The sequence below is a fragment of the Cervus elaphus genome, chromosome 2, assembly GCF_910594005.1.
Source record: "Cervus elaphus chromosome 2, mCerEla1.1, whole genome shotgun sequence".
In the NCBI taxonomy this organism is placed as follows: Eukaryota; Metazoa; Chordata; class Mammalia; order Artiodactyla; family Cervidae; genus Cervus; species Cervus elaphus.
This window is the reverse complement of record NC_057816.1, coordinates 7465588-7491049: the sequence shown is the minus strand read 5'-3', so window position 1 is coordinate 7491049 and position 25462 is coordinate 7465588. Positions and strand designations below refer to the sequence as shown.

The 25462-nt window shown below is 52.4% G+C and overlaps 2 protein-coding genes across 5 annotated transcripts in view; both read left to right on the top strand.

The window, feature by feature from the left end:
- CAPN1 (calpain 1) overlaps positions 1 to 3908 on the top strand; it is a 28597-nt gene extending 24689 nt beyond the window's left edge. For all 4 annotated transcript variants that reach the window (XM_043927124.1, XM_043927127.1, XM_043927126.1 and 1 more), the window contains exons 17-22: positions 909 to 973; positions 1369 to 1437; positions 1670 to 1748; positions 2330 to 2446; positions 2704 to 2762; positions 3154 to 3908. In XM_043927124.1, coding sequence (XP_043783059.1) covers positions 909 to 973; positions 1369 to 1437; positions 1670 to 1748; positions 2330 to 2446; positions 2704 to 2762; positions 3154 to 3180 — 416 coding nt within the window. In that variant the 3' untranslated portion in view covers positions 3181 to 3908. The remainder of the gene's footprint in view (positions 1 to 908; positions 974 to 1368; positions 1438 to 1669; positions 1749 to 2329; positions 2447 to 2703; positions 2763 to 3153) is intronic.
- A 1457-nt stretch (positions 3909 to 5365) lies between these two features.
- LOC122704646 (solute carrier family 22 member 20-like) lies at positions 5366 to 25408 on the top strand. Its single transcript, XM_043919511.1, has 10 exons — positions 5366 to 5740; positions 5821 to 5924; positions 7452 to 7606; positions 10682 to 10850; positions 12286 to 12409; positions 13389 to 13504; positions 17770 to 17984; positions 20046 to 20154; positions 20358 to 20561; positions 24756 to 25408. The coding sequence occupies exons 1-10, from the start codon at positions 5366 to 5368 to the stop codon at positions 24850 to 24852; spliced, it is 1668 nt and encodes a 555-aa protein (XP_043775446.1). The 3' UTR covers positions 24853 to 25408.
- Positions 25409 to 25462: the final 54 nt, after the last annotated feature.

The window sequence follows — 25462 nt, the reverse complement described above, 5'->3', positions numbered from 1 at the left end:
ATTCCTCCAGACTCCAGGATCTAGCCTTCTCCTCCCACCCTGGGCTGAACCCAACCCCTCGATCTTTGAGGTCTGGCACCCTCCACTGCTTTTCAGAACACTGCTCACCCCCCTTTTTCCTCCTAAGCTCCTCTTGCCGGATCCCATTCTCTGTGCCTGAGCTCCAGGCCCTGGTGTGATTAGGAGCTTAGCTGGGGAGTGGGCCAGTGGTTAAGAATCCACCTTTGATCCCTGGCCCAGGGGCAGCAAAGCCCTTGTGCCACAACTGGAGAGTCCATGTGCCGCAAGGAAGATCCTGCATGCCGCAACTAAGACCCAATGCAGCCAGATAAATAAATAGATGGATATTTCAAAAAAGCAGCAGCTTAGCTGGCTGATGGCACCTTAGGGCCGGTGCGCCAGCCCCCTTCCTCCCAAAAGGCAGGTGACAGGTGACTGGCTTCACTCCCCAAGGTGTACAGCTGAAGGCAGCTGCCTTTCAGCCTTCCCTTTGCCCCCGCCTCTGATCTCTGACCTCCAACCTCTGTCCATGCTTTTCCCTCAGCCCAGAACCCCTCTCTCCTGCTCTTCTCACCCTTCGGGACCTGCAGCAACCCCTAGCCCTGCTGGGACCACCTTTGCTACATCTTTCTACTCCATTTCCTTCACTTCTGTCTAGCACTGTCCCTTTTTACTCACATCTAATCGTGGTGTTGATGTGGCTGTTGGGTCAACGGCTTGACTCCTAGAATACTTTAAACTCCTTTTTCTGATGATAAAAACAATCCTACACACCTCCTCAGCTAGAGTTCAGATTCCAGGGGACAGGAATGGTGCCTCCCCGCCCCTCTGTCCCACCCAGTCCTCCCAGCTCGGGGCAGGCTGGGGCCCTGGCCGGGGTGAGGTGCTGAGACTGGTCTTTCTTGCAGACAAAGACCTGCGGACCACGGGCTTCAGCCTGGAGTCCTGCCGCAGCATGGTCAACCTCATGGATGTATCCTGCTGAGCAGGGCCCGGGGTTGGGACGTCGGCCTGGGGAGGGCTGTGGGTGACCCGTCCCAGGAGCAGCGCGGGGAAAAGGACAGGTGTGAATGGGCCAGTTCCTTCTTCCTGGCGTCCTCCCCTTGACTGGGGGGAAAACTGAGGCACAGGGCCGTGTCAAGTGACGGGGGAGAGCCTCGTCCACAGGTGACCCCAAGGCTGGCGCTCAGTGAACGCCCCTCCCAGCCCACCCCGATTCAGGCCTGGCCTTGGGCGGCTCCTGCGGCTTCTCCGCTCCCCTGCCTCGGGTTTCTCTCCACGGCCAGTCTCCCCTCCCCTCGGTGCTCAGCACCCGCTCTCCTGGTGTCTGGTTTAAGCTGTGGAGTTTTCTTCTTAACGGCCACCCAGCGCGACGGCAATGGCAAATTGGGCCTGGTGGAGTTCAACATCCTGTGGAACCGGATCCGGAATTACCTGGTGGGTAGTTCCTGCCGGCAGCACCCTCCCCTCTTCTTCGGCCTCAATCACAGCGGGCGGCGGGCCTCCAGTTCCCCGACCGGCTGTGTGGTTCCCAAGCCCTCACCCTGGCTTCTGCGTTTCTGAGCCCACATGTCCCAGCGGCTCACCACCTCTCCCCCCACCCTCCATGCTGGGCGGATGGGAAGGGCTGGATGCTTACCGAGCCCTCACCCTCTGCCCCCCACCCCAGTCCATCTTCCGGAAGTTTGACCTGGACAAGTCTGGCAGCATGAGTGCCTATGAGATGCGGATGGCCATTGAGTTTGCAGGTGAGGCCTGAGGGCGGAAAGGACCTGTGGAGCCCCCAGGGAGATGGCCCCGGGTCGCTTCCCTGACAGCTCCCAGGGCAGTGGCCCACCCATGGGGGCAGGGGAGAGGGGGCAGGGCAGGGGTGTTGATGGTAATGGTGGTGAAGTGATAACAGCCATCTAACTGCCTTTTTCTTCTGGTGACTATTATCAGCATTTCTTTTTGTCCTCACTGCAGCCTGCTAAGGATAGGGTCTTTTATCATCTCACTGAGCACAGAGAAAAGTGCCTGCTCAGAGAGGGGAAGTGACTGGCCTGGAGCCACACAGCCAGGGAGAAGTAGAGCTGGCCTCCAGGGGCTCCAGTGGGAGCCGTGCAGGGCTCACCCTCACAGTCCCAGTTCAGGATGAGGCCAGGGCTTTCCGAGCAGATGAAACTGGACCTGTGGGCCCTGATGGCCAGCTCCTGGGTGGGGCATTCTGGGTCCTCAAGCTTTCTCTGGGCCAGCACTTGCCCAGGACCCCCCACCCAGGGTTCACCCCGCCCAGCCTTCCGTCCCCCTTCCTGCACCTCCCGGTGCTTCACCTGCTCTCCTGGGCCAGGCTTCAAGCTCAACAAGAAGCTCTACGAGCTCATCATCACCCGCTACTCGGAGCCCGACCTGGCCGTGGACTTCGACAACTTCGTGTGCTGCCTGGTGCGGCTGGAGACCATGTTCCGTGAGTGTCCCCGTGGGCGCCCCCTTCCCATGGGGGTCTCGGGGAGTGGAGCTGGGGGTCCACACAGGCTGATGGCCAGGAGATGAGGAGTAGGAAGGGAACTCTGGAGGGAGCTCTTGGGCAGCAGGGGGAGATGCTCCCTGGCTGTGAGGGTACAAGAGTTTGGGATGCCATGGGGAGGTGGAGGGTGAGGCGGGAGGTGGGGCCAGCCCTTGCACTGAGTCCTCCTCCCACCTCATCATTTCTTGAACACACAGGGTTTTTCAAAACTCTGGACACCGATCTGGATGGAGTGGTGACCTTTGACTTGTTTAAGGTGGGGCTCTTCTCTGGTTGGGTGGGGGAAGGCGCTCAGGGGCAGTGGGTTTTCCTCACCCACCCCCTACCCCGTGGCGGGGGGCTGCAGCCTGCAGCCTCAGAGTCAGCCCTGAGGCTGGCCACCTGTATCCTGCAAGGACACAGCAAGGATCTCTGGTTTCTGAGGGTGGGGGCAGGGAGGCCCAGGCCCCTGGAGGCCTGCACTGGAGCCAGCAGCCTGGGCCCCCAGGGGTGGAGGAGGTAAGAGTGGCCCCCTCCCCAGGAGGGTCCCTCTCCCTCCTGCCCTTGACGGGGGGAGGAGACGGCAGCCCCTGAGCCATGGAGCTGGGAGGCTGGACCTGGGGCTTCTGCCCTGGCTGACCTCTCTCTATGCCCTCTCTGCCTGGCAGTGGTTACAGCTGACCATGTTTGCATGAGGCGGGGGCTCGGGCCCCCTTGCTACGCTCCTCTGTCCTCCTCGTCCGCCAAGCCATGCCTTCCTGTGACGCCACACCAGCTGCAAGTGCCTTCCTTGGAGCAGGAGGTGGCCTCAACCTCCTGTCCCCTCACCTCTCAGCCGCCGCAGTTCATTTGCTCTGGGCAGAGCCGTGGGGCCCTCCCTGCCTCCACCGGGCGCACATGGACTCCCCCAGCTCCTCTGGCCGCCAGACCAGGGAGGCAGCTTTCGCTAGTTCCTGCCTCAGGATGGGGCTCCCCGGGGAGCTGGGGGCCCCAGGCCTCCCACATCCTGTTGTGTCCTCTCTCCTCCCCCCACAGGCCCCCCATCTGCCCCCTCCCCCACCTGCACACTTTATAACCACTAGCTCTGCAACAGTCTGCCGTCTAGACCTGTGGAGCCCCCTCCCAGCTGGGGCCCCCTCCCCAGGACTGGGAACACCTGTTCGTGCCTGTGCGGAAGCCAACGCTCCCCTCTGCCCCACAACACCCCCCAGCCTGTCCCTGCCAGCTGGCAAGAAGCAGCCTAGCCTGGGGGGTGGTCAGACCTTCCCTTCCTCCCTCCCGCTCTCCTTTTTTATATTGGTGATTTTAAAGGGGACTCTGTGGGGACTCAGTGACGAGGGTACCAGAGGCACCTGGGGATGGGGTGGGAGGGATCTCATGTTTACATGCGGAGAAACCCCGAACAATAAAGGCAAAGACCCCGCTTTTGTCTCTGGAGTGTGTTTCTGCCTAAACCTGCTGGCGCATGAGGGCACCTGGTCCTGCACCCGCCCTGCCCTGCCCTCTGTCTCCTTCCCCATCGCCCCAGTGGCTGGCACCTCTGCTAGAGTCCTGGGCGTCTGGGGGGTGGGGGCGGGGGTGGGGCCACACTGCTGAGGTCCCACGTGGCCCTGCTGGTCCTCCATGCCCCCCTCCTCTAAGCCCTGACCCCTTCCTTCCCTGCACGTTCTGCAGGGAACATGAGGCTCTGGCTGAGACCCAAACCCCTGCTTAACACCAGCCTGACCCCCAGGAAGCTCCCCAGAGCACAGAGCCTCCTGAAAGCCTTCTTGAGGCTGGGGGAGGGGAGTTGCGCCTGTGACCCAGACACCTGCGGCTTGTATAAGCCGTTCCGGTCCTTCTGGGATCCCAGTTCTTCTTACCAGAGATAAGAGTAGGTTGAGTTGGGCGTAGAGGAGGGGCTGGGGGGAGCTGCAAACTAGGGCAGCACCTGCAGGGCAGAGACTGACGGGGCCAGTAGAGAGTGGGGACTGCCCTTGGCCCCGGGAGACCCAGGCGGAGCCCCGAGTGGCAGGCGGGGCCTGGAATCTGCATTTTGCCTTTGGGAGTCCATGGGCCGTCCACTGGGTCTCATCAGTAAGGGGAGTGGCCCGTCATTTCCTGGGCGCTGGGGCTGGTTTGTGAGAGGGGGCAGGTGGAGGGCCCCACCCTCTTGGTTCTCTGTAGTGGGTTTTCTTTGATGAGGGGCTGGGACACCCACCGTGGGTGCCCAAGCCTGGAGGCCCTGCCCACCTCACCCACCCTCCACCCAGCCTGAGGGTGCCTGGGGTGGAGACAGGGAGAGCAGGCCTTCCTCTTGGTTGCCCAGTTTGGGCTTTTTTTTTTTTCCAAAAGTTTGGGCATTTTTAAAGGACTTTTTTCTGAGTATCTCCTGTGCAGCCCCCGACTTCCAGGAAAATGGGTGAGAGGCAAGCAGCAGTAATCGCTGGCACCCCCTTACATGATCTCCAAGCTTTTAAGGCTCTGGCCTCAGGGGACAGCAGTGGCAGGCCTGGGTCCCGTGTGCTGAGGCTGGAATTAGGCTCCTGAAGATGCCTCACTGCGGCCTCCAGAGAGAAGGGGAGGGTGACGGTGGTGCTGCATTTACTGTCCCTGTCCCCCCAGTGAGGGCCGTGGGCAGGGGGCTGTGAGGCGGCCCCCTGGGACCCCTCGCTTTTCTAACCCAGGAGGTGAGAGATTAGGAGAAAGGGCCTGGCAGGAGAGAAGCCTGCAGACGTGGGGACGCCCCAGGCCTCCTGTGAGGTGTAACCAGACCCCTGTGAGTTCCGGACACGGGGCATCTGCGGTCCTAAACCTGGCCTGTTCCTCCACCTCCCAGGGCCCCGTCCCAGCCCCTTTACTTAAGGCCCCACACCTGGGCCTCAGGTCAGGCCCGGGGCCATGGCCTTCACAGACCTGCTGGACGCCCTGGGTGGCGTGGGTCGCTTCCAGCTGGTCTCCACGGCCCTGCTGCTGCTGCCCTGCAGCCTGCTGGCCTGTCACAACTTCCTGCAGAACTTCACGGCCGCCGTGCCCCCCCACCACTGCCAAAGCCCCGCCAACCGCACTGCGGCCGCCGTCTACGGCTCGGAGGCCTGGCTGAGAGCCACGGTACCCCTGGACCCGCTCGGGGTCCCCGAGCCATGCCGGCGCTTCACACAGCCTCAGTGGGCCCTCCTGAGCCCCAACGCCTCTGTCCACGGGGCAGCCACAGAGGGCTGCAAGGACGGCTGGGTCTACAACCGCAGTGTCTTCCCGTCCACCATCGTGACGGAGGTCAGGTGGGGCCAGGGGCTGCGGGGTTGGTGGGAGCTGCACCCCAGGCCGAGGCTGGAGCTTCCCTCCCTCCCCCGCAGTGGGACCTGGTGTGCGAGGCCCGCACCCTCCGTGACCTGGCTCAGTCCGTCTACATGGCCGGGGTGCTGGCAGGCGCCGCTGTGTTTGGCAGCCTTGCAGACAGGTGAGCCTTCGGGGGCAAAGGTCTCCCCAGTCTCTCCATTAACTTTTCTTTATTAAAGTTTATTTTAAACTAAATTTTAAAATAATATGTATTTTAATGTATTTAATATGTATGTAAAATGCGTATTTTAAAGTAGATATATGTATTATACATTGTATTATATAATTTATTATAATACATAGAATACAATCACATGGTTCAAAATTCCAGAAGGTACAAGTGGGTATGCAGGCCAGCGTTCTCCCCTCTGCCCTGCACTCCAGTAATTCCTCTAGGGCAGCCTGGTTTCTGTGTGTCTCACAGAGATGTTTTACGATTTTGTATGATCCGAGGCTGGGCAAGCTGCAGTCCGTGGAGTCACAGAGTCAGGCACAACTGAGCGATTGAACAACACCAGTCCGAGAGAGCACATGCATGTGCTCCATCCCCCTTGTCTATACAAACGTGGGCACAGCCCACACACGGTTCTCTATCAAGATTTTATTTTACTTCACTCGTGGCCTCTGCGTGTTGCTTCAGACACTGTGTGTTGCCTACATCCAGGCTGCACCCCACTGTGTGGGTGAGCTACTGCTGACCATAAGCGCCCCTGAGGATACAGAGACGCCCCGAAATGCAGCGCACGCCACGGCTCTGATGGAGTTGGCTCCTTCCCGCCTCTGTCCTCTTTCCCTTCCCTCCCTGCTTCGCCTCCCCTTCTCTCTCTCTCCCCCTCTCCTCTCCCCTCCCCACAGCCCCTCCTCTCAATCTTCAGGTTCTGGGGTCCCCTGGACTGCTGTGTCTTATGCATAGTGTCTTCTTTGTCACCAGCCCCCGGCTCAGACCTACCGCTTAGAGGTCACCAATGGACATCTGTGCAACAGAATCAGTGAATGAATGATGGAATGAATGAGTGTAACATGCGGTGTACGAGCAAGAAGTGCTGCCCACCTAGACAAGCTGGGGCTTCGGCCCTGGACCCTCACTTACAAATGGGGCAATGCCAAGGCCCTGTTTCCCTAGCCTTGGACTCCTTTACACTATAACAAGCCCTACCTCACCCTGGTCCCCCCAAAATGACCAATTCCAGTGAAGACCTGGGGTCCTGTTCCCATCAGCCTGGGCCCCCTCAAGGGCTCACACCCCCATGAGTTCTGGTTCGAGGGCTACCCCCGAACAGAAAGTCACTCAGGGGACCCTCTCATAACCCTCTGCACCAGCTTCTGGGCCTCTGCAGAATCTCTGCCTTCCCCCAAATCCTGGGAGAGTGGGGGCTTGGTCGGGAGCTAGAATTCTCCTTGAGTGAAAGAACAAAGGCGGGAAGGTGTCTCTTCATCCCCGCTCTCCTTCCACACAGTGTTCTCCCTCCCTGGCCTTTGCCGGTGCCTGGGCCCCAGTGAGTGCGCTTCTGTTAGGATGCGTGGCTTTCAAATTGGGGGGTGAAGGGGGTGGGGGTAAGTAGCTTCCTCTCATCCTCCCTCCATGACAGTCATGGGGGAAGCTGCTGTCACCTCGGAACCCTAACCCTGTGCCCATGGCTGGGCTCAGGCTGGGCCGCAAGGCCCCCCTGGTCTGGTCATACCTGCAGCTGGCAGTTTCGGGGGCGGCCACGGCGTACTTCGGCTCCTTCGGCGCCTACTGCTTCTGCCGGTTCCTGATGGGCATGACCTTCTCCGGCATCATCCTAAACTCGCTTTCTCTGGGTGAGTCCAGCCATGGAGGGCCCTGGAGGGGAGGGGGCTTGCAGGGGCAGGAGGGCGGTGGCAGCCCCATTGGTGGGCATCGTTCCCATTTCCTTATGGTGGGATTCTCATCCAGTGACCTCAACTCACAGCCTCCCACAGGGGTTCTCAGGAGACCTGGGCTCTCAGTGGTGGCCCTGCCAGCAACAAGCCAGGGACCCTGGGCTGCGATTTGCCTGTCTGCGAGCTGAGAGGGCTGGGTTCACTTCTTGTGTGAATTAGTCAGCAATAACCACTTACAAAGGACCTACTGTGTGCCAGGCTCCTGTGGGGCTTAGTGTGGGGACATGGAAACGAGGTGAGACACAGGGGTCCCCGGGGTGGGCGGCAGGCACCCCGAAAGTATGTGGATCCAAAAGAGGTGAGGCTTCCCCTTGAGGGCACTGGCGGCCTGGCCTCCTGGCTGCCAGGTTAGAATGTCCCCACCCCACAGTGACAGGGTCAGTTGCCACTCCAGGCTGGTTCCAGGCAGCTCCCGGAGGCTCTGGCAGAGAGCTGTGTGGGCAGAGGAAGCCCACCCTGGATGCACGCCCACCCCCTGCCTCTAATTACTTGGTTTGCTGGGGTCTTCTATCCCAGGGTAGTGGGGAATCTTGGGGCTGGAGAACCAGGCTGCTCCAGGTCACACTCTGACCACCTCTACTCCCCACATCCGGACATTGAAGGGTGCTGAGCTCATGGTTGGATCTCAGCAAACCCCAGCCCACCCGCCTCATCCTTCAGGGTGGGCGTCCAGCCATGGCTCGTGGAATCTAAAGGCAGAAACAGTCGTCCAAAATCCATCTCCTGCTAGAATCACTTGCATGATATACACGCCTACACACACACACACACACACAGACCATATACACACACCCTGACTTACACAGATGCACACTTCTAACCACAACACACACCCCTACACAACAATATACACACACCTCTACACATACACATGGACTCCTAACCATAACACACACACCTATAAACACATACTCCTACATACAGACACGCACACACGCTCCTAACCATTACACACACACCATACACACTCCTAACCACAAGACATGCACCATATACACACATCCCTACACACACACACACACACTTCTAGGTGTGGGAGATGGCGAACAAGTAGATCCTGCTCTATAGAGCCCATGTTCTCCTGCAGGAAGACAGATAAACAACACAAATAAGCAAACTGCATAGTGTGTTAGAAGGTGATAAGTGCTACAGAGGAAAACAGAAGGGGGATGAGAGCGGCCAGGCGAGGGGGCCAGGCGGTGGCGGCCTGAGGCGGAGAGAGCCTGCAGTTTTATTGGCTCAGGGCAGGCCTCGCTGAGAAGGGGTCACTTTGACCAAAGCTTGAGGGAGGTGAGGGAAGGGGACCTGTGGCCACCGGGGGAGAACGTTCCAGACAAAGGCCCTGAGGCAAGAGTGTGTCTAGTGGACTCAAGAGCAAGGAGGAGGTCCTTGTGGCTGGACAGAGCTGAGGCGGGTGAGCAGGGCTGGGGTGACAGCGGCAGGTCCTTAGACCTGGGGGCCTTGGAGGACGTTGGCTTTGACTCTGGGTGAGGGGGCAGCCTCGGGAGGGTCCTGAGCTGAGGACAGGCCTGACTTGGTCCCACTGGGCATCGGCCAGGACCCCTCAGGCTGCCATGCGGCTCGAGGACAGGAGCAGGAAGGCCAGTCTGAGGCTTATCCGTCACCTGGCAAGAGGCGAGGCTGGAGTGGGCGAGGCGGTAGCACAGGGGGAGGCAGGAAGGCTCAGGGTCTGGTTTGGTTCCGCAGGGAGAAGCCACAGGATTTGCCAATGGACTGAACACACGAGCTGGCTGCTGACTGAAAGCAGCATCCTCTTCCGTTTATTCTGGTTGTTTTGTGAGAGTGTGCATGCTCTATTTCACCAGGCCCCCACAGAAGGACAATTTAAATTGTTTCCAAGTTTTGCTATTTGCAAAAAATCATGTATTTAAGAGACGCTTCTCTGGTGGCTCAGATGATAAAGAATCTGCCTACAGTGCAAGAGACCCAGGTTCGTTCAATCCCTGGGCCAGGAAGATCCCCCGGAGAAGGGAATGGCAACCCACTCCAGTATTCTTTCCTGGAGAATTCCATGGACAGAGGAGCCTGGCAGGCTATAGTCCGTGAGGTCACAAAGAGTTGGACATGACTGAGCAACCAACACAGACACATACATGTAATTAAGAGTCATTATATTTCCTTTTCAACATCCTTTGCCCATTTTTCCTTTTGGTTAGTTAATTTCCTTTTGGTTAGTTGTTTTCCTATTGATCTGTAAGAAGTCTTCCCAGGTTAGGGAAATTCACCCTTTGTTATTTGAAATGGTACTTTTTTTCCCTATCTTTTTTGCTGAAATTATGATTCTGCTTACGATGGGTATTTTTTTTCAGCAGATACTTCTTATTTTTATGAAGCTCTTTGTTGGTCTTCCCTTTTTTTGTTTCTGGGTTTTGTGACATTCTTGGAAAAGCCTTTCCAGACTCTAAGATCGAAAAGACATCTAGCATGGTTTCTTCTAATATTGTTGTGGTTTTATTGTTACATTTAGTTCCTTTTTAGTATGTATTTATTTATTTTTGGCTGTGCTGGGCCTTCCTTGCTGTGAAGGGACTTTCTCTAGCTTTGGAGAGCGGGGTTATTCTCTAGCTGCAGTGTGCAGACTTCTCACTGCAGTGGCTTCTCTCATTGTGGAGCACAGGCTCTAGGCTCAGGCTTCACTAGTTGTGGTGCACAGGCTTAGTTGCCCCATGGCGTGTGGAATCTTCCTGGACCAGGAATCGAACCGGCATCCCCTGCCTTGCAAGGTGGATTCTTAACCCTGGACCACCAGGGAAGCCCTACATGGAGTTCTTTAGTTCACCTGGCACTTGTCTAAGGGTAAGGACTGAGGTTGGGGCACCTTTGCCCAGGCTCACCGCCTCTCTGGAATGATTTCCAGTGGCCACAGAGTCATCCTAAAGGAGCGGGGAGGCTTGAATTAAACACCCACGTGAGCAGCGAGCCCCACTGAGCCTGGCGTGGTTTTCTCTGCAGTCGTGGAGTGGATGCCCACCCGGGGCCGGACCGTGGCGGGGATCTTGCTGGGGTACTCGTTCACCTCGGGTCAGCTCATCCTGGCGGGCGTGGCGTACCTGATCCGCCCTTGGCGGTGGCTGCAGTTTGCGGTCTCTGTCCCCTTCCTCGTCTTTTTCTTCTACTCTTGGTACGTCCTGAGCAGAAAGGGCTGGGGCAGAATGCACCTGTATAGCTGGGCCCTCACCTGTCCCTGGGGGAGCCTTGGGGTGGGCAGCGACTGGAATCTGGGGGACGTGGTAGGGACATAAAGGAGTGAGGACATGGGCTCACGAGGATTATGCATGGCTGTGGGCAGGTTCAGGATAGAACCCCTTATATTACTGTCAGGCTCCAGAACACACCAAGAGCTTTGCCTTCATCAACTCCTTTGCGCCTCACAACCACCCCAGGGCATTTTATAGGAGGAGTGCTGAGGCAGCCCAGGTGGATCCATGACTTCTTCAAAGCCACATACTGGGAGAGACTGGGATTGACATATACACCCTGCTGCTGCTGCTGCTAAGTCACTTCAGTCGTATCCGACTCTGTGCGACCCCATAGACGGCAGCCCACCAGGCTCCCCTGTCCCTGGGATTCTCCAGGCAAGAACACTGGAGTGGGTTGCCATTTCCTTCTCCAGTGCATGAAAGTGAAAAGTGAAAGTGAAGTCACTCAGTCGTGTCCGACTCTTAGTGACCCCATGGACTGCAGCCTACCAGGCTCCTCCATCCACGGGATTTTCCAGGCAAGAGTATTGGAGTGGGTTGCCATTGCCTTCTCTGATATATACACTATTATATATAAATTAGGGCTTCCTGGTGGTTCAGCTGGTAAGGAATATGCATGCAGTGCAGGAGACCCAGGTTCAGTCCCTGGGTCGGGAAGAGTCCCTGGAGAAGGGAATGGCTACCCACTCCAGTATTCTTGCCTGGAGAAATCCATAGACAGAGGAGTCTACAGTCCATGGGGTTGCAAAGAGTCAGACATGACTGAGCAACACACTTTGACTTTTTTTCCATATATAAAATAGATAACCAATAAGGACCTACTGTATAGCATAGAGAATTCTACTCAGTACTCTGTAATGACCTATATAGGAAGAGAATCTAGAAAAGAGGGAATTTAGGGATACGTATGACCGATTCACTTTGCTGTTGTAACAGAGAGTAGCACAACATTATAAATCAACTATACTCCAGTAAAAATTTTAAGAAAAAAAGAAAATTAACTACAACAAACAACCAAAACAAAACAAGCAAAAAAGCCACCTACTGGGGTCAGAACCAGGTTCAAAACCAGATCTGTGGATACCTGAAGGTCCATGTCGTCTCTAAGTACACTGCAAAAATTCTCTGAAAGATATGCTGCAAAAAAGGGAGGCCACATGTCCCCCAGTCTTCCCGATTCTGCTGACAGCAAGGGTTTTTCCTTTTTTCTGGGGTCTGCAAGGTGAAAGAGGGTGTACTCTGGTTTGAGGAACGGCATGAGTACCACTCAATCCATCCAGTGCCCCAGTGGCCATCACAGACCATCACAGCGGCCATTTCAGTGCCACTCATTCTCCATCCTTCTCTTGGTTCCAGGTGGCTGCCAGAGTCGTCTCGATGGCTCCTCCTTCATGGCAAGTCCCAGGTAGCTCTGAAGAACCTGCGGAAGGTGGCTGCGATGAACGGGAGAAAGGAGGAAGGGGAAAGGCTGACCAAGGAGGTAGGCAGGTCTGGTGCAAGTTAGGGGAGCACTGGTTTCAGTCTTGCTGGCAGCCTCAAGATGTGCTAGGATTTGGTGACTTGCCAGGACTCATCATCCAGGTGAACACAGGGGGAAGAGCTCCAGTGGGGCAAAGATGTTTAACCACTGAATGGCGCTGTGATCTGGGGATGTACATCATTTCACATCTTTGTTCATCAGTCTATCCATCCGTGCGATGGGGAAATAACCCATTCACATTTAGCCAAAAATTCAATAAAATAAAATAAAAATCTTAAGATGAAATTTCAAATGATCAATAATAAAAGTACCATTTACTATGCATACCATTTATGATAAGATAGCTACCATTTATTGTAAATAAATACATTTATTGAGCCAGTTGCTCAGTACAGTGCTAAGGGCTTTAAGTACACAATCTCATTTAATGCCTCACTTTTTTTGTTGTTGGCTGCTCTGCGCAGCTTGCGGGATCTCAGTTCCCCAAGCAGAGATTGAACTGGGGCCACGGCAGTGAAAGCGCCAAGTCCTAATCACCAAACCACCAGGGGATTTCCTAATGCCTCACTTTTAAAGATGAGGAATCTGATGTTTGGATTACCAAGTCACCCAACCCTTTGGATCCAGAGGGAACAGACAGGGAAAGAATAACTTAGGCAATCCGCTTAAGAAAACACAGCAGGAGGTGGCAGAACCCCTGGGAACTCGACTTCTTAACCACTGGCTGAGACTCTCTCAGAGCTGATGCCAGGAGTGGGGCCTGAGGGTGCCCCTGGTTATTTCAGCCTAATCAGTGGGCAGCCCAGGAGTCTTGGGACTTGGGACTTGGGTTGGAGCCTCTGTTTCACCTCAAAGCCCTGGAACCAGCCTGGGGAGGAGACAAGGGTCAACCATCCTGCCAGGGCTCTCGACCTTGGCCCTCCCCTGGGAATAGGATCGCAGATCCCGCCCTTCCCCTGATCAGACTTTCCTTGCCCAGGTGGTGAGCTCCTACATCCAGAGTGAGTTTTCAACTGGTCGCCCCTCCAACTCAGTCTTGGACCTCTTCCGAACCCCAGCCATCCGTAAAGTCACGTGCTGTCTCATGGTGGTCTGGTAGGTATTGCACTCCTATCCAGGACTTTGACCCAAGGCCAGGACAAACCAGTGTTCCCACTGACAAACTCTTAAATACTCAATGCAATGCGCAGAAGGGTCTTGTGAAGTCAGTCCTGTTCCCCACGCTTTCTCCTGTGTCTTCTGAGCATCCAGGGTCCTCTGGGATGGACCCTGCTGGTTGCTTAGACCTGATCGTGCATAAGATATCCCTGCTGACCTAGGGAACCCACATCTGGGGATGGGTCTCACCCAGCTGGGGGCACTGACTGAAATCAGCCAGGCAACTTGAATATACCTAGTTGCATCCTGATATGCCTCCAGGGGATTCTGGGAAGCTCCTCACTCTGGAAAAACACTTGTGTCCCTGTGCCCTGCAAATGCCGGGTTATCCCCCGCACTGAGCATTCAGAGGGCTTCTGCCCCAAAAGTGTTGCCTGTGAGGCCGTTCTGGGCCTGGGCAGCCAGAGAGCTCCTCAGGACCCAGGTTCTGGGAATACTTTCAGCTAGGGAGCTCACGTCTTCACAGGCCACTCCTTATATTCCCCACTTTCTAATCCCCAGTTGAGCAAACGCGTTATTGAGCAAAGGATATGAATGGAAACCAGTTAGTTTTTGACTGGGTGTCCTTCAACCTTCTCAACAGTCACTTTAGTTTTCATAGACTGTATTAGTTTCATCTTGCTACGTAACAAATGACCATAACTTAACAGCTGAAAACAATACCATTTTTTTCATTAATTGAGTTTCTTTAATGAAATATTAATGATACAGAAGTACATTTGAAGTCTTAAGAAATACCCAGGTTCAATAAACTAACAATGTCTTTTAGGCAACAATTTCCCCTCTTTTTAAATTTATTTATTTTTTAATTGAAGGATAATTGCCTTACAGAATTTTGTTGTTTTCTGTCAAACATCAACATGAATCAGCCACGGGTATACATACATCCTCTCTCTCTTGAACTGCCCTCAAAACAACACCATTTGTTTAAAGTTTACTTTGCTGAACTATAGTTGGTTTACAGTGATTTACAAGGTCGTGTTCATTTCTACTGTATAGCAAAGTGACAGTTATATTACATATATATGCATTCTTTTTCATATTCTTTTCCCTTATGGTTTATCACAAGGTACTGAATATAGCTCCCTGTGCTATACGGTAGGACTTTGTTGTTTATCCATCCTATGTGTAATAGTTTGGATCTGCTAATCCCAAACTCCCAATCCAGCCTTCCCCTCTTCTCTTCCCCATGGCAACCACAAGTCTGTTCTCTACGTCTGTGAGTCTGTTTCTATTTCATAGATAAGTTCCTTTGTGTCATATTTTAGATTCCACACAATACCCATTTATGAGCTTACAGCTGTGTAGGTCAGAAGTCCAGGCATAATATGGTAGAGTTCTCTCTTCAGGATTTTCTGACAAGGCTAAAATGAAGATGGTGGGCAGGCTGCATGGGAAGAATTCACTTTCAGATTCATTCAAACTGTTGGCTGCATTCAGTTCTTTGTTGTTGTTGTGGGACTGATAAGTTCATTTCTCCACAGGCTGTTAGCCAAGGGCCACTCTCACGTCACTGAAGCCGTTTATATTCCTTGCCGTATGGCCACCTCCATCTCAATGGAGAATTTTCATCACAGCAAATCCTTCTCACGTTTTGAGTCTCTGGCTTCCCCACCTTTGACCTCTATATCCAGAATTAAAGGATTTCTATGACCAGGTCAGGCTCACCCAGAAAAATCTGTCATTTTTTCCTCTCTCTCTCTCTTTTTTTTTTTTTTTAAATTTTATTTATTTATTTATTTGGCTGCTCTGGGTCTCAGTTGTAGCATGTGGGATCTAGCTCCCTGACCAGGGGTCAAACCTGGGCCTCCTGCACTGGGAGCTCAGAGTCTTAGCCACTGGACCACCAGGGAAGTCCCCTCTCTCTTTTTTAAAATTGAAGTATATACCTGATTTACAATGCTGTGTTAGTTTCAGATATACAGTAAAATGATTCAGTTATACATTATCTTTTTTTTTTTTTTTTCAGATTCTTTCCCCTTATAGTTTATTTAAAAATATTGAGTATAGTTCCCTGTGCTGTACAGTTGGTCTTTGTTGGTTATCTATTTTGTATATAGTAGATATGTATGTTAATCTCAAATTCCTCCACTTCTCCCTATAAAAACTGTGAGTTTGTTTTCTATGTCTGTGGGTCTTTCTGCTTTGTATATAAACTAATTTGCATCATTTGTTAGATTCCACATATAAGTGATATCAAACGATATTTATCTTGTCTGTCTTACTTCACTTGATGTGATAAACTCTAGGTCCTTCCATGTTACTGCAAATGGCATTATTTAATTCTTTTTTATGGCTGAGTAATATTCCACTGTATAAATATACCACATCTCCTTTATTTTATTTTAAAAATTTTATTTATTCATTCTATTATTTTGTTCTTGGCTGCACTGAGTCTTCATGGCCGCAGTGGCTTTCCCCAGTTTCAGAGAGCTGGGGCTACTCTCTAGTTGCAGTGCACAGCTTCTCACTACAGTGACTTTTCTTGTTGTGGAGCACAGGCTCTAGGACATGTGGGCTTTAGTATGTGGCACACAGGTTTAGTTGCTCCACGGCATGTGGAATCTTCCTGGACCAGGGATGGAACCCATGTCCCCTGCATTGGCAGGTGGATTCCTAACCCCTGCACCACCAGGGATGTCCTACCACTTCTTTATCCATTCATCTGTCCATGGACATTTAGGTTGCTTCCATGTTTTGGCTATTGTCAATAGTGCCCACAAGAATGACTGTCAACCTTTTCCTGAAGTCTCTTCTCCTTTTCTCCATCTTCACTGACTCACACGGCTGGCGATAACTGGGAGGGATGGCAGGAGTTTCTCAGTAAGTGGTTTGGGGGCTGATGCTGGGCCCTGGTAGGAGAGAGCCCACTGCCACTTTCTGTTTTCCCACTTCCCCTCTCCCTACACTCCTGGGTCTGTGCCAGCATGTCCAACAGAGAAATAAGACGGGTGGGTCGTGAGGGCCCATCTCAAGCCCCTTCCTCAGGGACATTTCGTTTCACTTCCAGAAAGTGTCATAAAATACACATAACATAAACTTTAGTATCTTAATCATTTTTGGGGGCCATGTCACATGGCATGTGGGATCTTAGTTTCCAAGGATCAAATCTGGGCTGCCTGCAGTGGAAGTGCAGAATCTATACCACTGGACCACCAGGGAAGTCTCAGCATCCTAACCATTTCTAACTGTGTGGTTCAGAAGTGTTGAGTACCTACAACATTATTGTACCACCATCAGCAGAACTCTTTTCATCTTTCAACGCTGAAACTCTGTACTTATTAAACAATATCTCCTCCATTCCTGCTACCCCCAGCCTCTGGCAACCTGCATTCTACCCTCCATGTCTGTGAACTTGACTACTCTAGGGGCCTCCCGTAAGTGGAATCATACGATATTTATCTTTTTGTGAGTGGCTTATCTCGCTTAGTATAATGTCCTCAAGGTCCATTGGTGTTGTAGCATGGTCAGGATTTCTGCCTTTTTCAGGCTGAGTCATTGCGTGTGTAGACCACTTGTTGTTGATGGACACCTGGCTTGCTTCCACCTTTTGGCTGTTGTGAATGATGCTGCTATGAACATGGATGTACAAGTAACTCTTTGAGACATTGTCTCAGGGACCTTGTAAGTTTCTGTGGAGACCCCAAGTGTTGGAACTCCAGGCCAGTGCAGTCAGTTTGGCTGTGAACCCCGAGATCTTAGCTCCCTGGCCAGGGATTGGCCTACCAGGGCCCTACCGGGGCACGGCAGTGAAAGAGCTGAGTCCTAATCACTGGACCACCAGGGATGTCCCTCCTTCCAATTCTTTTTTTTTTTTTTTTTAAGAATAATAGAAATATTTTACTAAAACATAAGATTTACAGAAGTTTTCATACAAGCCATACAAAATGGTCACCAGCTTTTTCTTGAACCTCCCTTTAATTCTTGATGTCCTGTCCAGATCAGCTGCTGAAGCCTGGAGACAGAGGAGCAGAAATGGTGCTGGCTGGACTCAGGGTGGCTGGAAAGGGATGTGGATGGAGGGGCGTGGGCTCCAAGGCCAAAATCAGAGGCTTAGGAGACCAGGAGGGAGTGTCCTGTCAAGCCGGGGGATTTTCACTCCCTGAGAGAGGAGTCCTGTGTTGTTCATCCTTGGGTGCCCTCCTCAGATCCAGGACAGTGAGCTCTGGGGTGAAGCAGGACCGTTCTGCCTCCTCCCCCAGGTTCTCCAACTCCCTGGCTTACTACGGCCTGGCCATGGACCTGCAGAAGTTTGGGCTCAGCGTGTACCTGGTGCAGGTGCTATTCGGCATCATAGACATCCCGGCCATGCTGGTGGCCACCACCACCATGATTTACGTGGGCCGCCGGGCCACAGTGGCCTCCTTCCTCATCCTGGCCGGGCTCATGGTGATCTCGAACATGTTTGTGCCGGAAGGTGAGCTGCCCGCTTCTGCCTTTGGGGTTGAGGGTTTGAGGGGCAACAGACACTGTGCAGGAACAAGGCTGAGGGATATGCCTCTGGATCTGGAAAGAAAGTGACTATAGACGACTGGAGTTTTTAATAAGCACTAGGACCTAGTGATAGTACCGCAGTGGAGAATCTACAAAGGACCTGAGTCTTCGCCCTCAGAACATTTACCGTCTTGCCAGAGAGATTAGAATGATGGATAAGAACACCAGGGCTTCCCTGGTGACTCAGATGGTAAAGAATCTGCCCGCAACGCAGGAGACCTGGGTTCAGTCCCTGGCTTGGGAAGATCCGCTGGAGAGTGGAATGGCTACCCACTCCAGTATTCTTGCCTGGAGAATTCCATGGAGAGAGGAGCCTCATGGCTATAGTCCATGGAGTCGCAAAGAGTTGGACACAACTGAGCGACTGACACTGTCACTTTTCGCTTCACTGAGAATAGCTGGAGAGGCAGAGGGCTGGCTGGCATGTCCACCTGGAGCCTGGCTAGGCAGTATCTGAGGGTCTGAACTTCTGCCGACTGGCCCTGAAACAGTGGTTTACAAAGCTGGCTGCAATCATCTCCAGTCTGGAGACCTTTGAAAACTCCCAAAGCCCATGGGCTCCAGGCCAAGGTAACCAGTCTCAAAGAAAGGGACCCAAACCTCAGTATTTAGTCCAGTGATCACAGCAAGAAGCCAGGCTTGCGTATCAGAGACCTGAGCAAAGCCAAGGTCCCAGCTGTGACCCCAGTTCTGCCACCACAGCCTTGGGCAGGTTGTTTGACTTCTCTGTGCTTCGTTTCTCCCCTGAAGAATAGATGGGTGTATGGGTTAGTCTCTCAGTCATATCTGACTCTTTGTGACCCCATGGACTGTAGTCCACCAGGCTCCTCTGTCCATGGGATTCTCCAGGCAAGAATACTGGAGTGGGTTGCCATTCTCCAGTTCAGGGACTGAACCGAGGTCTCCTGAATTGCAGGCAAATTGTTTATTGTTTGAGCCACCAGGGAATGGTAGAATAGATAGATTATTACTATTGAAATTTTGACTTATTTTCTTCCAATCTTTTTTCCTATTCATAGATTTTGTACTTGACATAATTGAGATAAATATATACATAATACTATAAATAGGATTATATATGTATATACTGTACATAGTTATCTATATAAAACATATCTCTTTTCACTATTGTAACACAAATCTGCTTTTCCACATTCATGCAAATGTTTCGTGACCCTAATTTTTTATATACTATTTAGTATTTAACCTGATTGGTGTTTTTCAACTCTAGCTGCACATCAGACTCCCCTGGGGGGGTCTTTTAAAAATACCCAAACTTGAACCAGGCCCAAGAGGCTTTGATGCAATGGAGATGGAGCCAGGCCCAGGTGTGGGTGTTTTATAAAATCTCCTCTCCTGATTCCAGTGTGCAGAGGGAGTTGCCCCCAAATCCAGAGGACATGTCATAATTTCTTTGACCATCACCCTGATGTTGGGCTTGTCACTGGAATTTTGCTGTTTATAACCAGCTGCATGATGAATAATGATGGCAGCAGCAAACTTTCAATGACACTGAGCACTTGCGCTCACCACGTCATGTCAACCTTCTGACAAGCCCGTGAAGCAGGTGCAGGTATTTTCCTCATTTTCCAGATGAGGCCAGGGAGGCTCAGAGAGGTTGAGACCCAGTGGCCAGGTCACCCAGCTGAGTCAGAGCTGGGGTTGGAACCCAGGCCTAAGTCTGCAGCTTGTCCTGCCTCCCCAGAAGGGCTGGTGACAGAAGGCAGGAAGGAGGCAGAGGGCAGAGAAGGGCAGTGTGCAGACTTCTGGGTCCCAGGAGGTAGAAAGCCCCCATCCTCCCCTCCATGTTGTGCGCCCCCAGCCTCTGCCCCGGGTCTCTGCCTCCTTTCTCCCTCTGCAGGCTCTGAGCCTCATCCCCCCTCCTCCCCAGGAGTCCCTCCCCTCCAGCCCCACCCTGCTGTGCCTCCCTGCTCCCCTTTTGGGCTCTGGGCTCCCCCTGCAACTCCGTCCCCCTGCCCCCCAGATATGCAGAGCCTGCGCACGGCCCAGGCGGCGCTGGGCAAAGGCTGCCTGGCCAGCTCCTTCATCTGCGTGTACCTGTTCACGGGAGAGCTGTACCCTACGGAGATCAGGTGGGGGCCTGGGGCAGGTGAGGGGGTACGCAAGGGTGCTGGCCCCGAACTGGGAGGGTCTCACTCCAGGCTGGTGCCTGCTGGGTTTGCTGAAGCAGGACCCGATCTCCGTCCTGCTCTGCCCCCAACACCCAGGACCCGGCGCGCCCGGCCCTCCGGGCGTCCAGGCCACAGCCGCTAACCCGGCCCCACTGCTCCGACAGGCAGATGGGGATGGGCTTCGCCTCGGTCAACGCCCGGCTCGGCGGCCTGGCGGCGCCGCTACTCACCATGCTCGGGGAGTTCAGCGCCGTCCTGCCGCCCGTGGGCTTCGGGGCCCCCTCGATCCTGGCCGGGCTGGCCGTCTGCTTCCTGGCTGAGACCCGCGACGTGCCCCTGGTGGAGACCATCGAGGCGATGGAGAGGAGGTGAGGGGCCTCTGGGCACAGTCGGGGTGGGCGGGGGAGACAATGCGGGTCCTCCACGTGCCGCTGACACGTGGTCTGGTGGAGACAACGGAGCCCTGGAGAGGAGCGTCCTGCCCGCCTCCATCTTTCCACAGCGAACGGTCAAACGGAAATAAGAAAAACCTATAAATCAGGAAAAATAGGAGGAATTGAAGCGAATGTGGCAGGGCAGTGGGGTGATGTTTAGCCGGAGGAAGAGGTGCCCCAGTTTGAAGCAGAGACCGGCCCATGTGGTTGTCCAGCGGCTGTCCATTTTGGCTCTAAGCTTCCTGGCAGCAGAAACGGAAACCCTCATTGATGACTCTTTCCAGAGAGGACGAGGAACACCAGTTCCTTAGAGAAAAGGAAGTTTTTATCAACAGCTAGCAGGGGAAGACGTGTCTCTAACACATCTTCTCAGAGAGGTCACTGTGTGAGTTGACAGGGGTGTCCTTGACAGTGTTTCTAGAATAAGAGCCGGAGGGGACTCCTGTGGCTTCTTGAGGCATTTCTCACCAACAAGGGCTCCGTGATGAGCCTTAGTTTTAGGGTGCCAGGAGACCTTTCTGGGTCCAGCTTGACGCCACAGCTGAACCAAATGGGCCCAGAGGCCTGTGTGTGTGAACTGTGTTTGCATCCCTTTAAAATAACCCCCCATGGAATTTTCAGGAGGTCCAGTGGTTAGAACTCAGCACTTCCACTGCAGGGAGCACAGGTTCAATCCCTGGTTGGGGAACTAAGATCCTACAAGCCTCGCGGGATCCATCACCAAAACCAGAAACATCCCATCTCTACCCTGAGCTGTGGACAAAGTCTGGACTCACATAAATGAAGGATGTAGACCGTGGCAAGTCCTGTCCATTCTACCTCCAAAATGTATTTTGAATCTGTCCATCTCTCTCCACTTTCCTGGCCACCATCATCTTTTGTCTGGACAATCACAAAAACTTCAGATCCTCCCCTGCCCCTCTCCTCTTTCCTCTCTACACAGGTGCTGGTGTGAAGGATTTATCCTGTAAGTAGAATCACAGCATTTCTCTCCTCAGAACCCTTCCTTGGCTCTTTTTTTGCATTGAGGATAAAAATTGAAACCTTACAAAACTCTCAGGACCTGGTTCCAGCCCACCCTCCCATGGTTGACCCCTGCCCACCACCAGGGGTCCCTAGGTGGAATGCTCTTCCTTTTGTTCTTAGCCCCTACTCATCCCACAGAACAGATGTAGGTCCAGGGATCCCAGGGGCTGGTAAGTATTTGTTAATGACCCAGTCCGGAGTCTGTTCGCACGTGCTCTGAGATGTTGCCTGAGAGCCCCAGGTACTTGGAAGAGAAACTGGAGAGAAGTGTCCTTCCCTGGAGTTTCAGACATTTAGATGATAAGAATTCAGAACTTCTCAGCCCCTCTCATTTTTCTGTTTCTAATCTCATCAGATACTTACGAATGTCTGCCACAGGCCTAGGATGTTAAAGATTAAGATGAAAAGAAAATGCCTGTTTCTAAGGTTCAAGTTGCTCATCCTCAAGATCCTTCATTCATCACGAGACCAGATACTGTTTCTGAGAGTATCTGAATGCCTGGTGTGGTCCAGGGCTCAGCCCCAGCTGGGTCTATGCCCTAGTTTGTTGGAGCAACATAGCAAAGGAGCAGTTGACTAATCCTGTTCAAAAAAAAAAAAAAAAGGCCCTTTTATGTAAGAATAGAACATTCACAAAGAAGGAAATGCCAGTAGGAAGTAAACAGAGAAAAAATATCCACCTCAGTCATAATCAGAGAAATGCAATTAAAACCATATGATGTCCTGTTTTAAAAATCCACTAAGGAAATATTTTCAATGCAGGAGATGTACAGGTAGCAAGGAGGAAACTCCTGCAACCTTTCTGGAAGGTTCTTTGGCATTACTACCATGAGTTGGAAAATTTTTCACAAGCTTCTAGGCAGCAATGACATTTCCAAGACTCTGCCCTAAAAAAATTAACTGAAATGTGGACAAAGTTTATTTACAAGGATAGTCATCATCATGCTTAATGTATCAGAAAAAAATGTCAACTCTCCAAATATCCAGCAATTTAAATAAACTATGATACACTGTGCATTAGTTAAATGTTATGTTGATGAGGAGTTTTTAATGGCATGGGGAATGTTTACAATATGCTGTTAAACTGTGTTATAATTAGGGTATTTTCCTAGTTATGTCAAGAAATAGAGACTAGAAAGAGAAAAGAAAAGTATATTAAAATGGTGACAGTGGTTGTCTCAAAGTAAAAGTGATATTTTATTTTTTTCCTGGCTGCTTTCTATGTAGAATTTTTTTCTCCAAATTATCTGCATTGAGCAGGTTTTCTTTGGTAATCAAAAAGATGAGTCACACGATGAAAAAAATTGTAAGAATTCAGTTAGGCCATTTCCCAGACACAGGGCAGTCCCTCTTGGGGCCTAGAAGTAAGCTGAAGCTCCCCTAAGCTTGTGAGGTGTCAGGAAAACTGGAAGAGAGGTAGCCTGGCCTGAGAAAGTGCCAAAGGTCCAACCAGTGACCTTCCATGGAGCTCTTCCCACTGGTGAGGGGCATGGAGAGGTGAGGGGTGGAGAGAAAGGTTCAGCCTTTCAGCAGAGGTCTGGTTTCCACCAAGGCCAAGGGCCAGGCTCTTGGTCAGCTAGGACCTCCTGCTGCCCTCCCACCCATGGTGAACACCAGCTGAATGGCTGACCCAAGCGTGGTTTTAATGCTTACCTTGAGAGCATGGAGTCCTAATCACGGTGTGTGTGTGTATATATATATTATATTTCAGATACTTATATATATATATTTTATACTATATTGCAGATACTTAAAAAAAGAAGACCGTGCATAATTCCCAGGTGGTCCAGTGGTTAGTACTCCATGCTTTCACTGTTGTGCTCTGGGTTCAACCCCTGGTCAGGGAACTAAGATTCTGCAAGCTGCCAGGCACAGCCAAAAAAAAAAAGACTATGGATTACATGAAGAGGCTGCCTCTGGTCGTCTTTGCTCATTTTATGAGTTTAAAAAATAACACTGAGCAAGCCTACCCATTGCAGCAGTTGAATGTGGTGGATGTCTGCCTCTGGGTTTTTAGGAATCATCTTTGAAAGGGAAGAGGATGCTGTTAGACAGAACTGGAGAGAACCACCGCTCAGTCCCCACCACAGGCACTTAGCAGACAAAACCAACAAGCTTCTGTCCCTCAATGACCCTAAGGGACAGAAGTCAGAAAAATGAGGCTTAAAGGGCAGAAAAGAGAGATGCAGAACAGTAAAACAAGAAGAAAAATGTTCCTTTGTGATTATGTTAGGACATGATCACACACACACACAAAGACTTACACCATTGAACTAAAAGATCAGAAATAGAATAGGTAAGGATTAAAAATAAAACACTGATGAAATGTTTTGAACGTGGAAGAAGTTCTAAAAATGGAACTAGCTAAAACTGGACAGGAGAATCTGGCAAGCTATGTGAGTGATTAAGACAAGAAGATAAGAAAAACTAAGTAGAAAAACAAACAGTTCTTAGTCTGTGCCAGAGGAGGATGCAATAAACACAAGAAGGTCAGAACACAATCATATCAAAGACTAGAGGGTCAAATAGGAAACAGCAGAGCTGGATGTGGTCAGGGACAGGCAGCCCTGGGGGCAGCCCTCGGGCTACTGGGAGGCTATTGCAGTGACCTCCCTCCCCTCATCCTCCCCTGATTCCTCCCTCCCTGCCTCCTGAGTGACTGACCTCTACCTGGACCAGGGCCCAGTTCCGGGGTCTCACTGGAGCCCCTGGTCCACAGGCAAGCCCAGCCCAGCAGCAGAAAGTGGGCTGAGCCTGGCACCCTGTTCACCAGCTGTGTGACCTGGGGTGTGCGTCTGGCCTCAGGGCCTCATCCCAAGACTCTTTGACTTTGCATCCTTTCCAAGTCTGGCTGATACCAGCCAGGCCAGCCCCTGGCAGCTGTGGACCTCAGGAGAGGGCGAGGGAGTGGACAGGACAGTGGGAGGGCACCCGCTGAGGTTCCTCACAGGGATGAGAGGACAGGCCACCTTCTTTGGGGACTTTGGGACAGCGGAGATAACACCTCCTGTACATGGAACAAATATACCCTTGACCACAACGCTCACAACGCCTGCCCCTCATCACCTCCTTTTTATGTCCTTTGTCTTTTCGTTTCAACAGAGTCACAGAACGCCTGTCCAGGAAGGATGCAGAAGAGAAGGGTGAAGAAGTTTCTCTTCAGCAGCTGGGAGCCTCACCCCTCAAGGAAACCATCTAAGCTGCCAGCAGCCTGGCACTTGCTGGCAGCGCCCCAGCCAGTGTCCAGTTTCCTCCCGTTTCTCCGGGCGCTGATGGGGGCAAGACTGGCTGAGGACAAAGGCGACTCTGCAGACCCATGAGAGAGAGCTGCCCTGACTGCAAGGCTGGGGCTGCCGGAGAAAACCGGTCAGCAGCAGCCCGGTGGCTTTGTGAATGTGGAGAAAAGAGAAACGGTGCCCAGGAATCAAAGAAGGCACGGTCTTCCTTTCCAGTCCCTGAATCTGCCCCTTCAAAACCTCTCTGTTCATCCTTGTCCCACGTGGAAATGCCATGTCTTTGTAGGGTTAAGGTGATATTTCTGCCCCCCGGTTGTCCCTGGAGCAGCCCCTGCCTGCTGGGTTCCAGGAACTTCAGGACTCATTTGGCATTAACTCTTTCCTGCCTTATATGATTAAAGTGCTTCCCCGGTGTGTGACTTGTATCTTCCCCTGGCAAATGTCTCCCTAGCAATGGGCCTAGGAGACAGTACAGTCTCAACACACAATTGATGAGTAAATGATGCAGCCAGACTCGGGCAATGGATAGAGACCTCCACCCATCACTGGCATTCCTAGCAACTCCACTTTGCA

Bases quoted from the DNA above. Each gene is read 5' to 3' on its own strand.
- LOC122704646 (XM_043919511.1), top strand. From the start codon at position 5,366: ATGGCCTTCACAGACCTGCTGGACGCCCTGGGTGGCGTGGGTCGCTTC. The intron at 20,155-20,357 runs GTGGGGGCCTGG...CTGCTCCGACAG, and splicing joins CTGTACCCTACGGAGATCAG to GCAGATGGGGATGGGCTTCG. The intron at 20,562-24,755 runs GTGAGGGGCCTC...TCGTTTCAACAG, and splicing joins ATCGAGGCGATGGAGAGGAG to AGTCACAGAACGCCTGTCCA.